The sequence below is a fragment of the Hyla sarda genome, chromosome 5 (assembly GCF_029499605.1).
Source record: "Hyla sarda isolate aHylSar1 chromosome 5, aHylSar1.hap1, whole genome shotgun sequence".
NCBI lineage: Eukaryota > Metazoa > Chordata > Amphibia > Anura > Hylidae > Hyla > Hyla sarda.
The window spans coordinates 54772884-54787389 of NC_079193.1; the positions used below are offsets into that span (position 1 = coordinate 54772884).

A 14506-nucleotide genomic window follows, 5' to 3' on the forward strand; every position below is an offset into this window, starting at 1 on the left:
AGAAATTTTGGCAGGCGAGGCAAGAACTTTATGTGAACTCGTAAGCAGGAGGAGAAAAAGGGCACAGCACAGTGTAGGGCTGGTCAAAAAGGAATCCAGTATTCCTTCAACCTGTGGTTCTCTAGCAGCCTTCGGCTGTCAGGTCACGATGGGAGTTGTAGTTTTGCAACTGCTAGTGAACTCCAGGTTGGAGGATCATCATCATCATATTAGGGAACCCCATGTTGGAGGATCATCATATTAGGGAACCCCAGGTTGGAGGATCATCATCATATTAAGGAATAGGGATCGATATATTAGGGAATAGGGATAAATAGACGATAACTTATACCGATATTCCAGTATAAATTATCGGCTATCGGCCTTAACCTCCACAGATTATCGGTATTGGCCCTAAAAAAAAATCGATATCGGTCGATCCCTATTAGGGAAAACCAGGTTGGAGGATCACCATATTAGGGAACCACAGGTTGGAGGATCATCATATTAGGGAACCCCAGGATGGAGGATCATCATATTAGGGAACCCCAGGATGGAGGATCATCATATTAGGGAACCCCAGGTTGGAGGATCATCATATTAGGGAACCCCAGGTTGGAGGATCATCATATTAGGGAACCCCAGGTTGGAGGATCATCATATTAGGGAACCTCAGGTTGGAGGATCATCATATTAGGGAACCTCAGGTTGGAGGATCATCATATTAGGGAACCTCAGGATGGAGGATCATCATATTAGGGAACCTCAGGATGGAGGATCATCATATTAGGGAACCTCAGGTTGTAGGATCATCATATTAGGGAACCTCAGGTTGGAGGATCATCATATTAGGGAACCTCAGGTTGGAGGATCATCATATTAGGGAACCTCAGGTTGGAGGATCATCATATTAGGGAACCTCAGGTTGGAGGATCATTATATTAGGGAATGCAAAAAAATACTAGCACACATAGTGCACACATTTATGTCTCCTCCATCTCTCACTGCCAAGGAACACATTTCAAGTTCTACAAGCCGCGCACCATTGTTTCCAAACTGCTCCCTGTTACTCATCCAGATCTGACGTCAAGACTATCACAGTCATCTCACTTCTCCCAGGTATAGTCATCGGAGCTCAGCCTCTTGTACATGAGATTCCCCCATGTGTCATGCAGCTGTCACCAGAATGTCCAGAAGGGAGAGCAGCCAGCTTCTGAGGAACGTGTTCCTGCATAAGTTACACACTGCAGTCATCATGGTGGTCATGTTTCACTTCTATTTCTATACAAAGCCTTATGTCTTTTGTGGTACAGGCATATACATTAGTGTGGTACTCCATATTGTAAGCCCAGTGTGTCCTGTTTGCTCATCACATTTACCACAATTAAAAAAGGTATCCCACCACCAACGGGCAAAATAGGTGAGGAGGGTCTCATCGCTAGAGGTCTGACCACTGGGACTCTCATAAATCCCCCAAAAAAGGGAGACCTGTGCCCCCCGCCCGATTCGAGCAGACTGCTCCATTCAATTCTATAAGCCTGACTAAAATAGTTCTATAGCTATCATATTTACAGGTGATAGTTTAATACCTTTGACTCGCCTCCTCTTTGTTTTTACCTCTGTAAATTGGATTACAATATAGATTTGGACAACATTGCCGCCACTTGCTGTGTAGTAGTTATTGGTAAAATAGTTAAGAATTTACATATTGGCTATGATTTACTACTGTAAACCCAACCTGCTTTTGCCGGGTTGTGTGCCAAAATGTGGCACATTGTGCCTCAAATTGTGTCTGGAGTATGGACATGTATGATCATTCTAATAATCTTATGGTGTTCCAATCTCATTGGTGTACCATCCTGGGTAGACTTATAGGATGACATGATTGGAGAAATTGATACCTCCTTTATTTTGTGATGTCATAGACTGAGGATATATAAGCCAAAACAGTCTTGGGGAGATCAGCCATTAAAGGAGTACTCTGCCCCTGGCATCTTATCCCCTATCCAAAGGATAGGGGATAAGATGTTAGATCGCCGCGGTCCCGCTGCTGGGGACCCCGGGGATCGCCACTGTGGCACCTTGCCATCATTACTGCACAGAGCGAATTCACTCTGTGCGTAATGACGGGAGATACAGGGGCAGGAGCAGCGTGACGTCATGGCTCCGCTCCTCATGACATCACGGCCCGTCCCCTTAATGCAAGTCTATGGCAGGGGGCGTGACGACCGCCACGCCCCCTCCCATAGACTTGTATTGACGGGGGCGGGCCATGATGTCACGAGGGGCGGAGCCGTGATGTAAAGATGCTCCGGCCCCTGTATTGCCCGTCATTACGTGCAGAGCGATCTCGCTCTGCGCAGTAATGATAGGGGGGTGCTGCAGCAGCAATCCCCGGGGTCCCTAGCAGCGGGACCCCGGCGATCTGACATCTTATCCCATATCCTTTGGATAGGGGATAAGATGTCTAGGGGCGGAGTACCCCTTTAACTCGGACCTCTGATGAAGCTCTGAGGAGCAAAACATGTCGGGAGGTGGCTATGTGTTTAAGTTTTAAAGGCTTTTGTTGCCAGTGTGTGTATAATGAAAGTTGCTAGGACTGCAGCCACCAACAGTTTATATAGAGGCCTGTGGCACCTTGTGATAATTGGTTACTGTCCCACCATAAGATTTTAGATTATGTTATTAAAAGTTAATTGTTAAAGTGGAAATTGGTAAATAAGTGATCCCTGGTTAGTCGGTAGTTTGTAAACTTAGCCTTCTCTCCACTTAGGTACTTTGTAGTTTTATTTTTGTTTTTTTTTTCTCACCAGGTATTTTTGCAGTAAAATAAACCTACATACCCGAAAAAGGGGTGTGGCTGTCTAAAAAAAAAAAAAAAAAAAAAAAAAGGGGGCGTGTCTCACAACCAGACCTATTTAAAAAGGTATTCCAGCCTTAGACATCTTCTCTCCTATCCAAAGGATAGGGGATAAGATGCCTGATCGAGGCGGCACTGCCGCTGGGACCCCCGCGTACCACACAGTACATTAATGCCTGACAGTGTGCATTGTGCTTTGCATGTCATTCCAAGAAAGCGCTTACATATACTGAGGCAAATTAATCTCAATAAGCGGATCCTGATTCTTTTAAAAGAAGAAAAACCACAAGAGGAAATATTTTTAGAGAGGAAAGGTTTCTGCAATAATATCATTAATTATTACTTTACTGAGAGAGTAGTAGATATATGGAATAGCCTTCCTGCAGAAGTGGTCGCTGCAAGTACAGTGAAGGAGTTTAATCATGCACTCAATACTCCATAATAAGATTAAAATTGAATTTCAGCAATTTTTCCAATTTAAACAAAAATGAAAAACTAAAACTTTGCATGGACATAAGCATTCAGAACCTTTACTATGGCACATTAAATTTAGCTCTAGGGGCCACCCAAATCTCTTGATCATGTTGGAGAGCTGTGGAAAATTCAGCTTATTAGACAGGATTTGTAAAGACACAGCCCTGTCTATATAAGGTCTCACAACTGACAATGTATATAACAGCAAACACCAAGCCATTAAGAGGGAAAGTACTGCCTGTAGTGCTCAGAGACAGCTGAATGAGATGTTAGAATGAGTGAGCAGCAGAATGGAGGCATTTGTGAGCAAAACACAGAAGCTAGACACATAATAAAAGACATGTAAACAACATGCAGGCATAGTTACTAACATTTGTGAGCAGGAAACCTTGTGGCCTCATCCCCAAGAAGACTGGAGTCTGTAATCACTGCCAAAGGGGCTTCAACTAAGGGTCTGAATACTTATGTCACTGCAATATTTTAGTTTTTCCTTTTTGAAGAGATTTTAAACATTCTGTTCTCACTTTCATTACAGGGTATTGAGGGCAGAATGATTGAGTTTCAAAAAACATGATTTTTTCCCCTTTTTTAATAGCACAAGGTCACAACATAACAAAACATGAAAAAAGTGAAATGGTCAAAAACTTTAGGAATGCATGACATGTTTCTACCGTCCTCTGAAAGACATGTTATCCCATTGAGGCCACACAACAGTGTTCTGTAGACACTGTACACATATGTGTCACCACACACTACACAATGCAGATCCAGGCAGCTCAGTCTGGGAGAACATTTTAAGTCAAACCCCGGCAAAGGTTAAAGGAGATCTCCAGCGAAAATTTTATTTACCCCTTTACACGCAGGATAGGGGAAAAGTAGCTGATCGGGACCTGGCGCTCAGTGAGGAGCAGCTGGCATGCACTCCATTCATTACTGTGGAAGCGCCCAAAAAACCCAAGTACAGCACTCGGGCATCATCTGTGCTCCCGTAGAAATTGAGGGAGAAAGTGCCGTCTACCAGTAGACGACACAATCTTCTCACTGAGAGCACCAGGGTCCCGTCCTGGAGATCGCGGTGGCCCCAGAGCTCAGACCCCCGCGATTAGCTAATTTTCACCAGAGTACTCCTTTAACCCCTTAAGGACCAAGCCCATTTTGGCCTCAAAAGGGTACTCTGGCACTAAATTTTATCAAAAGGATAGGGGATAAGATGTTAGATCGCAGGGAGCCGGCCACTGGGGACCCCCGCGATCTCTCAGGCATCACCACCATTTTTCAGCTGCACAGAGCAAGGATCGCTCTGTGGTTGGTGACGGCAGTGCAGGAGACGGAGTATCGTGACATCACTGCTCCGCCTCCTTGTGATATCACGGCTTCACCCCTCATGTTATCACGCGCCGCCCCCTCAATGCAAGTATATCCCCTATCCTTTTGATAGGGGATAAGATGTTTAGCGCCGGAGAACCCCTTTAAGGACCAGGCCAATTTTATTTTTGCATTTTCATTTTTTTTTCCTCTTTACCTTCTAAAAATCATAACTTTTATATTTTCATCCACAGACCCATATCAGGGCTTGTTTTTTGTGTCACCAATTTAACTTTGTAATGACATCACTCATTTTACCATAAAATGTACAGTGCCACCAAAAAATTATTATTTATGGTGTGGGGAAATTAAAAAGAAAACCGTATTTAGCAAATTTTGGAAGGTTTCCTTTTTAACGCTGTAAACTTTGCGGTAAAAATGACATGTTTTCTTTATTCCGTGGGTCAATACAATTAAAACGATACCCATGTTATATGCTTTTTTATAATTGTACCGCTTAAAAAAAAAAAACTCAAACTATTTTAACAAAATTAGTATGTTTAAAATTGCCCTATTTTGACCACCTATAACTTTCAAATTTTTCTGTATATGGGGCGGTATGAGGGCAAATTTTTTGCGACATAATCTGTAGTTTTTATCGGTACCACTTTCACGTATATTTAACTTTATTTTTACTATAACATTTTTTTGGAATAAAATGTGACAAAAAAGCAGCAATTTAGCAAATTTTGTTAGTCACACAATTTAGCACATTTACGCCATTCATTATTCGGGATAATTAACCATATATTTTGGTAGTTCTGACTTTTACGCATGCAGCAATACCAAATATGTTTGCTTTTTTTTTTTTTTTTTTTTTTTTTTAACGCTTTTAGGGGGTAAAATGGGGAAAAAGGTATGATTTACATTTTTAGTGGGGTAGGGGGATTTTTCACATTTTTATGTCCCCATAGGGGACTATTTATAGCAATCATTTGATTGCTAATACTGTTCAGTGCTATACATAGGACATAGCACTGATCCGAGATCTAGCAGACCAGAGTAGAAGATCAGAGCAGAAGACCCCTGGAGACGATCGGGGGCAGGTGAGGGGACCTCCAGCTGCCAAGCTGGATGATCGGTTCCCCACGGCAGCGCTTCGGGCGATCTGATCATCCATTTTAAGTACCGCACTGCCCCAGTTGCCGTGATCTGTATTGAACACCGATGTTCGCCATTACCGGCGGGTTCCGGGCTGCCGATAGCCGGTCCGGTGCTCGCGGTCATTACAGAGCGTAAATGAACGTCATGGTGCGCTAAGTACCACCGAACCATGATGTACATTTACGTCAATTGTCGATAAGGGGTTAAGAACAATTTTTGGAGATTTGCCCTCTAACCCACCACCTCACATCTCAGCTTGCCCAGAAATACCCTCCTGGTGAACAGCATTACCATTAGATCTCTAATGGATGTTCACTGCCACATTGCTTATAAATGTCCTAAGAATATGAAGATTCGCCAAGGACATGCTGTAAGATACTACATAGAAATGTTATCCCAATTGTTCACCTCAAGGTTGGAACATGTAAAGGTTAAAACCCCATTAAGAATCATCCAGCATCTTGCAAGAGGAGGAGATAATGTAATTATTATATCTGTGACGCCTTCCGCCCTCTGTAGAGGACAATGGAGGAAAAAAGAAAAAACTAAGATTTGTTGCAGAAATTTCGAGGAATGTCCCATTGATCTGAATGGAGCTTGCAGCTATATCCCAATGTACACAATAGGTCAATTCTCCTCAACAACTACTTCCCAAGAGTCAAAAGGTATCAAAATCTATATAAAGAAGTCGTCCTCAAGGACGAACTACTAAAAAAAATTCTATTCTACCAGGTCTATTATATTGGTTTCTAGAAACTCTGTGACTATTAACAGTCACCAATCAGGGATTGTCACCTGTCACAGTTACAGTGATCCCTCAACATACGATGGTAATCCGTTCCAAATGGACCATCGTATGTTGAGGGATCCGTGCAATGTAAAGTATAGGACAGTGGTCTCCAACCTGCAGACCTCCAGATGTTGCAAAACTACAACACCCAGCATGCCCGGACAGCCAACGGCTGTCCGGGTATGCTGGGTGTTGTAGTTTTGCAACATCTGGAGGTCCACAGGTTGAAGACCACTGGTATTGGAGGTTATACTCACGTGTCCCCGCCACTCCGGACCGTCACGGCTCATCACCGCTGCCCTGGATGTCTCCCTCCATCGCTGTCGCAGCGTCCCCAGGGTGTCCCCGACACTCCGGCAAGGCCTCTGCTTCCCCGGCATCCTGGCTCTCCGTCGCCGCCATCACGTCGTTAGGCACGCCGCTCCTATTGGATGACGGGACACCGTGCGCAGCGACATGATGACGACAATGGAGAGCACCGACGATGCAGGAGATCCTGAAGAGGACGCGCCGGAGCCCCGAGGACAGGTAAGTGATCGTCAGCAGACCACACGGGGCACCGTAAACAGCTATCCGGTGGCAGCTGAAGCAGTCTGCGCTGCCGGATAGCCGTTTATGCGATGGCCCGACATACAAAAGCATCGTATGTTGATGCTGCCTTCAACATGCGATGGCCTCTGAGAGGTCATCGTATGTTGAAATGATCGCATGTCGGGGCCATCGTAGGTCGGGGGGGGGGGGTCACTGTATATTACGTTTTTGCCATGGTTTGCATTAAATCACTACATTTTGCAGCAATTTCTATGTAAAAATGTGGCTGAGCACCAAGCTATTGCCAAAACTGCACCAAATACTACAACAAGCGAATACACCCAACAGCTTTTTCAAACTCAAGAAAAATTAAGTGGATAACTAAGAGATAAAGCAAATCCTTACATATAAAAGTAAGAAAGAGCTGTTGGGAGCTGTAATCACTGTCTATGGAGAGGACAGGAGCTTCTTCAGGGTCCTGTACAGAAGACACAGGGGGAGATTTATCAAAACCTGTCCAGAGGAAAAGTTGCTGAGTTGCCCATAGCAACCAGATCACTTCTTTCATCTTTCACAGGCCTTTTCAGAAGTGAAAGCAGCGATCTGATTGGTTGCTATGGGCAACTCAGCAACTTTTCCTCTGAACAGGTTTTGATAAATCTCCCCCCTGGTGTCCAAATGAGCAGCTAACCCAGGAACAGGTCAATGGGATTTGACCATCCTTTAGCATCAGTTATGTCCTGTTATGACTAAGGCTGCATTCACACCAAGTTTTGTACATACAGGTGCCGGATCCGGCGGGGGGAGGGGCAAACCAGGCGCTCCCGTACCTCGGCCGGATCAGCCCGTGACTACGTAGTATACTACGGTTTTAAGTCCGGTCCAAAACCGCATACGGGTCAAAACTGAGCCAACACGGAGTCACCGTTTGACTCCAGTCGGCTCATTAAAGTAAATGGAGTCACTGGCTGATCCAGCCGAGGTACGGGAGCGCCCGGTTTGCCCCTCCCCCCGCCATATCCGGCACCCGTATGTACAAAACGTGGTGTGAATGCACCCTAATGTCCGTTATTTTTGACAGTGCAAATAACAGTGCATACACTAATGTTTGTCATGTCAAAAATAACAGAATATGGCTGACAGATGTTCACAAAGAACATCCGTTAGCGTCTGTTATTTTCACCTTCCGTTATTGCTACTGAGCATGCTCAGTACAGCATCACAACCTGTAGGGGTTAAAATGAACATAAAATAACAGACTAACGGTGCATGACGGATTAAATAACGGGTGATAATGGATGGAACATGTCCGTTGTCCTGACAGAATGCCGGTAAAAATAACGGACAATGGTCATTCGTCATCATCCGTTATGTTTACTTATTTTTTCTATTTTTTCATGACCTCTTTCAGCAGAAAAACGGCTGTCAAAATGCAGGAACATTATGGTAGTGTGAAAGAAGCCTAAAGAGTAGTACAGAACATGTAGTGCCTTCCCGTACTGTAGGAGGCGCTACCAGACATCTAGTCAGTGCATGCACTTCAGTAATACAGGGGTTTTACCACAGAAATGTCCATTCTGATTGGTCGGTTCTTCCAGCCATTGACACGTTTCGCAGATCTGGACTGTCTGTAGCATTGTATGTTGTGTGTGGTTTCAAGTTACAATGGGACAGAACAGACTGACAATATTATAACCTGAGGCCATTGTAAGTTGAGGGACCATTGTACAATAAAAAGCCATTGAACTATGTTCTAACAAACCGCATTTGTTCAAAGCTGAAAAAATCCGCCATGGAATTGCTCCACAGAGTCCATTCATTACAGTGAAAGGGAGTCAACTCTGTTGGGAGAATATGCACTTAAATTAAAGGGGTACTCTACCGGAAAGCATTTTCTTTTAAATCAACTGGTGCCAGAAAGTTAAACAGATTTGTAAATTACTCAAAAAAAAAGATCCAGCATGTCCCCCAGTCAGAGGCTATATGCCCAGCAGAGGTGAGTGTTGTAAGTGTTAGCCTCAGAATGTGTGCTAGGGTCCCATCCGAAATTAGGCCACCTCCGCGAGGTGGATGGGGGGGGGGGGGGGGTCACGTTTTGATCAAAATGTGCGATAAGAGCCTCCATTTTTTGACCAGGAGTGCTGCTGCAACCTTCTTTTTTGTATACTCAGATTTGTAAATTACTTCTATTAAAAAAAAATCTTAATCCTTCCAGTACTTATCAGCAGCTGTATGCTCCACCGGAAGTTATTTTCTTTTTGAATTTCCTTTATGTCTGACCAGATCTGTTTAACTTTCTGACACCAGTTGATTAAAAAAAAGGTTTCCAGCAGAGTAACCCTTTAATTCGGCATGATGGGAGTTGTAGATTTGCAACAGCTGGAGACACAATGCATGGAAAACACTGATGCACGGGTCCCTGGAGAAGAAATAGCATAAAAGTTGGTTTTCCAAGAACTTTTCATAGGAGGATGACGACTCGCAGGTAGAGATAAGATTTAGATTTCAGACGGATGAGGCTCGGGCAATGTCTAATTGTGCAATGGTCTCTAAACTGTGGACCTCCAGCTGTTTCAAAACTACAATTGCCAGCATGTCTAGAAAGGCAACGGCAGGAGGTTCACAGTTTGGAGACCACTGTAGAAGCGGCTACAAATGTGCTACCCCCCCAGCCCCCACCCTATCCCTATCCTTTCATTGTCCACACTTTCACTTGAAACTCTAGTAGCTAATTTGGCAATTCAAAAACTAAATATGTTGACAAAAGAAAAAGAAAAAATGGCACCAAGACCCAGCTTCATTTGGGAACATTGGCTCCTGGGATCTGTACAGATCTGTTCACCCAAGTCTATATGATATTATAGCACAGTGGTCTCAAACTGTGGCCCTCCAGATGTTGCAAAACTTCAGCTCCCAGCATGCCCGGACAGCCGTTGGCTGTCCGGGCATGCTGGGAGTTGAAGTTTTGCAACATCTGGAGGCCCACAGTTTGAGACCACTGTTATAGCAATATCTGCAAAGAACCGTGCGGAATATAAACCATGTGTGTCCACCCAATCCGGAGAATAAGGGGCCACAGCAATTGCCCTTCACTGCAATGCAATTCACAGCCAGGTGGTGGCGCTGTGAAATAGAAATCTAAAAATTTACAAAAATTAAACCTTTGTTTACATCTTAATAATTCCTAGTAACTTTTAACTATAGATCAGTGGTCTTTAATTTGTGGACCTTCAGCTGTTGCAGAACTAACTCAAGCATGTTGTCCTGCTGATATTTATAGCTTTGCAACAGCTGGAGGTCCACCAACGCTTTAGATCCAAAACAACTGGCCCCAAATGACCTGAAATGTTGCAAGATTCGGATACGTTTTCTTGTCATCGAACATCAGTGTCTTCAGTGTTGTAAAACTACTAAATCTAATCAGCTGACCAACTGTTCACCGTCGCAGGCTGCCAGGGCATGCTGGGAGTTGTGGTTTTGAAACAAGTGCTAAACCGCTATCCTAAACAGATTGGTTACAAAAGGACTAAAATAAAACAGCTGATCCTTAAAACAATTATTTCTTGTACCAGAAACAATCAACTAACCCATTATCATTCTCGGCCAGTATTTCCCAACCAGTGGGCCTCCAGCTGTCGCAGAACTACAAATCCCAGCATGCCTGGACAGCCAAAGGCTTTCCAGGCATGCTGGAAGTTGTAGTTTTGCAACAGCTGGAGGCACATACATTGGGAAACACTGGTCTAGGCTGTAAAGGTATGCTGGGAGTTGTAGTTTTGCAACAGCTGGAGGCACACGCTCGTTGGGAAACCCTGTTCTAGGCTGTAAGGGCATGCTGGGAGTTGTAGTTTTGGTACTACTGAAAAGCCACTACCATAGATAACTTATTAGGACTAGAATAAAGCAGTTAATATTTAAAGGGAACCTCTCATCACATAAACTTTTGATATATTTTAGATTAATGAATGTTGAATAACTTTCCAATAGCATGTTAATGAAAAATATGCTTCTTTCTATTGTATTTTTCCCTATCAGTCCTGTCAGCAAGCATTTCTGACTCATGCTGGAGTCCTAAACACTCAGAGCTGCCAGTCTGCTTTGTTCACAGCCAAACAGGCTGTGAACAAAGCAGGCTGGCAGCTCTGAGTGTTCTCCTTTGTGAACAAAGCAGACCGGCAGCTCGTAGTGTTTAGGACTCCAACATGAGTCTGAAATGCTTGCTGCCAGGACTGGTAGGGAGACCCCTAGTGGTCATTTTTTCAAAGTGGAAAATTAAATAGAAAGAAGCATATTTTTTAATAACATGCAATTGTAAAGATATTTTGCATACATTAATCTATAATATATCAAGTTTTTTTGATGAGAGGTACCCTTTAACGCATTGATATTTCGCATCAAATACTTTAACCTAACCACCTGTTTACCGGCGCAGGCTGTCCTGGCATGCTGGGAGTTGTAGTTTAGTAAAAACTGCAAACCCTCTACCATAGATTGATCAATCACCATGACTGAAATAAACCAGCTGATCACTGGCGCAATCATGTCTCCTACCAGAAATAATCAACTAACCAACTGTTCATCACTGCAGGCTGCCAGGGCATGCTGGGAATTGTAGTTTTGCAACAGCTTTAGAGCCTCTATTACAGCTAACTAGATTATTAGGACTAGAATGAAGCAGACGACCATTGACGCAAATGTATATCGCATCGGATACATTCAGCTAACCACCTGTTTACCACCGCAGGCTGTCAGGGCATGATGGGAGTTGTAGTTGTGCAACAGCTGGAGACACACTCAGTGGGAAACACTGTTCTAGGCTGTAAGGGCATGCTGGGCATTGTAGTTTTGAAACAGCTGGAGGCACACTCATAGGGAAACACTGTTCTAGGCTGTAAGGGCATGCTGGGCATTGTAGTTTTGAAACAGCTGGAGGCACACTCATAGGGAAACACTGTTCTAGGCTGTAAGGGCATGCTGGGCATTGTAGTTTTGAAACAGCTGGAGGCACAATCATTGGGAAACACTGTTCTAGGCTGTAAGGGCATGTTGGGAATTGTAGTTTTGCAACAGCTTTAGAGCCACTATTACAGCTACATAGATTATTAGGACTAGAATGAAGCAGACGACCATTGACGCAAATGTATATCGCATCGGATACATTCAGCTAACCACCTGTTTACCATCGCAGGCTGACAGGGCATGATGGGAGTTGTAGTTGTGCACCAACAGTAAAAAATAAATAAAAAATAAATGATACCATAGAAAGAAAACAAGGACTTAAACATCCCAGTTGACCACCGGCGCAATGATTTCTCATACCAGATGCAACCAACAATGAGTGGTTGGTAAACTGCGGGCTGTCGTACATGCTGGGAGTTGTAGTTGTGCAACAGCTTTAGAGCCAATATGACAGCTATATAGAGTATTAGGACTAGAATGAAGCAGTCAATCATTGACGCCCTTCTATTTCCCACCGGATACAATCAGATAACCACCGCAGTCTGTCAGGGCATGCTGGGAGTTGTAGTTACATAGATACATACCTAGGACATGAAATAGCAGTATATCGCTGGCGCAATGGTTTCTCGTACCGGTTGGTTAGTGGCTGTCAGGGCATGCTGGGATTTGTGGTTGTGCAGCAGCGTGAGAGCCGTTACCATAGACGGATTGATTATTGAGACTAGAGCAGACGATGACTGACATGATGAATTGTTGGCGAGGATACAACCTGGTGGCGGTGATGTGCAGGTGACGGTATACAGGGTGGTGATATCCACCATCCAGCACTGAGCCCCATCTGTATAGAAATGAGTGTTTCCAAACCAGTGAGCCTCCAGCTGTTGCAAAACTACAACTCCCAGCATGCCCAGACAGCCTTCGGCTGTCTGGGCATGCTGGGAGTTGTAGTTTTGCAACAGCTGGAGGCACACTGGTTGGGAAACAATGATATAAACCCTGCATAGTATATACGTGCCCCTGTGTATCCTCTATGGCTGCCCAGGAGAGATGACATGCCAGGTGATGGGCAGCCATGCCCCTCTGATGTTATTGTCACTGTCTACCATCCTCCCCTCATCCGGCTGCACTCCCCATCACCCCCTCCCATAACCAGGCTGCACCCCCGCTCCCTCCCGGTCCGCCCCGCAGCCCCCGTTACCTTCTCCGCAGACCGTATGACAGAGCAGGGCTCCCCTCCTCCTCACTACCCAGCACACGCACAGCCAGCTCCGGACATTTGCCTTGACAACGGAAGTCCCGCCCCCTTCCTGGCCTGTCACACACCAGCCACCGAAGGCCCGCGCTGATTGGGCGAAGGAATCTCTTCAGCCATTGGTCAGGGCCGACGTCCGTCAGGCGCTCCAGGTGCCTGGACCACGCCCAGTGGCAGCTGTCAGGCTGGCAGCTGAGTTATTTTTAGCGCCATTGTTAGGATATTTTCTACAATAGGCTGGTGGTGGCACCGAGGGATGTGTGTGAACATGGGCATACCTCATGGGCCGTCATCTTCTCTTGTCATGGAGTCAGGCTGCGGCTGATGGCTCAATGTAAGGGCATGTTCACACTGAGGAATTGGAGAGGAATTTACTGCTCGCTTATTCCTCTCCAATTCAGTCAGCAGTGGAAAAACCCAATAGAGTTTAACTGTATTTCCGCTCCTCAGTTCACACTGAGGAATTTCCACTAGCAGAATTCCGCTCCGCATGAAGAATGAACATGTTCTTTCTTCATGCGGAATCTGTCTTTGTCCGAATGAAAAAAATTATTCAGGCGGACACCGATCCGCACGGAATTTGTGCAGAATTAGTGCGAAAATTACATGCAAAAAAAAAAAAGGGAAATTCTAATTAATGGCTGTCATCCAGCAAAAAAACTAAACAAAAAAACTGTTTCTCCGTGTGAATTCCACACAGAAAAAATACGGAAATTCCGCTATGGAGTTTTTAAGCGAGAATTCCTCACCAATTCCTCAGTGTGAACATACCCTTAGGAATGTGTTATGTACATACCTTGAATAATACCTGCAAGGCAATATAGGGTTAAGGTGTATCTGGAGACGTCAATTCCCATAAATACCATTTCCCAACCTGGGAGACTACAACTCCCAGCGTGACCTGACGTGGGGGGGGGGGGGGGGGGTTGTGTGTGAGGTGTATGTTTGATGTGTGTATGTATGATGTGTGTATGTATGATAGATGTGTGTAAGCTAGATGTATATATGTATGTTTAATGTGTATGCATATGTATTGTGTGTGTATGTATGATTGCATGTGTGTGTATGTATGTTGTGTGTATGTATGATGTGTGTATCTAAGATGTGTGTAGGATGTGTGTATGTATGTAATGTATAATGTGGGGGGCGGCGAGTGTATGTAAGGTGTCTGTGTGTATATGTATGATGTGTG

At 44.5% G+C, this 14506-nt stretch overlaps 2 protein-coding genes across 4 annotated transcripts in view; one reads left to right on the forward strand and one right to left on the reverse strand.

The window, feature by feature from the left end:
• Positions 1 to 13362, reverse strand: part of WDR37 (WD repeat domain 37) — a 219303-nt gene extending 205941 nt beyond the window's left edge. For all 3 annotated transcript variants that reach the window (XM_056519509.1, XM_056519510.1, XM_056519511.1), the window contains exon 1: positions 13261 to 13362. The gene's annotated coding sequence lies outside the window, so the exon portion shown is untranslated. The remainder of the gene's footprint in view (positions 1 to 13260) is intronic.
• A 218-nt stretch (positions 13363 to 13580) lies between these two features.
• The window catches only part of LOC130273167 (isopentenyl-diphosphate Delta-isomerase 1-like), a 110141-nt gene continuing 109215 nt past the window's right edge, over positions 13581 to 14506 (forward strand). The window contains exon 1 of the mRNA XM_056519515.1: positions 13581 to 13648. Coding sequence (XP_056375490.1) covers positions 13596 to 13648 — 53 coding nt within the window. The 5' untranslated portion in view covers positions 13581 to 13595. The remainder of the gene's footprint in view (positions 13649 to 14506) is intronic.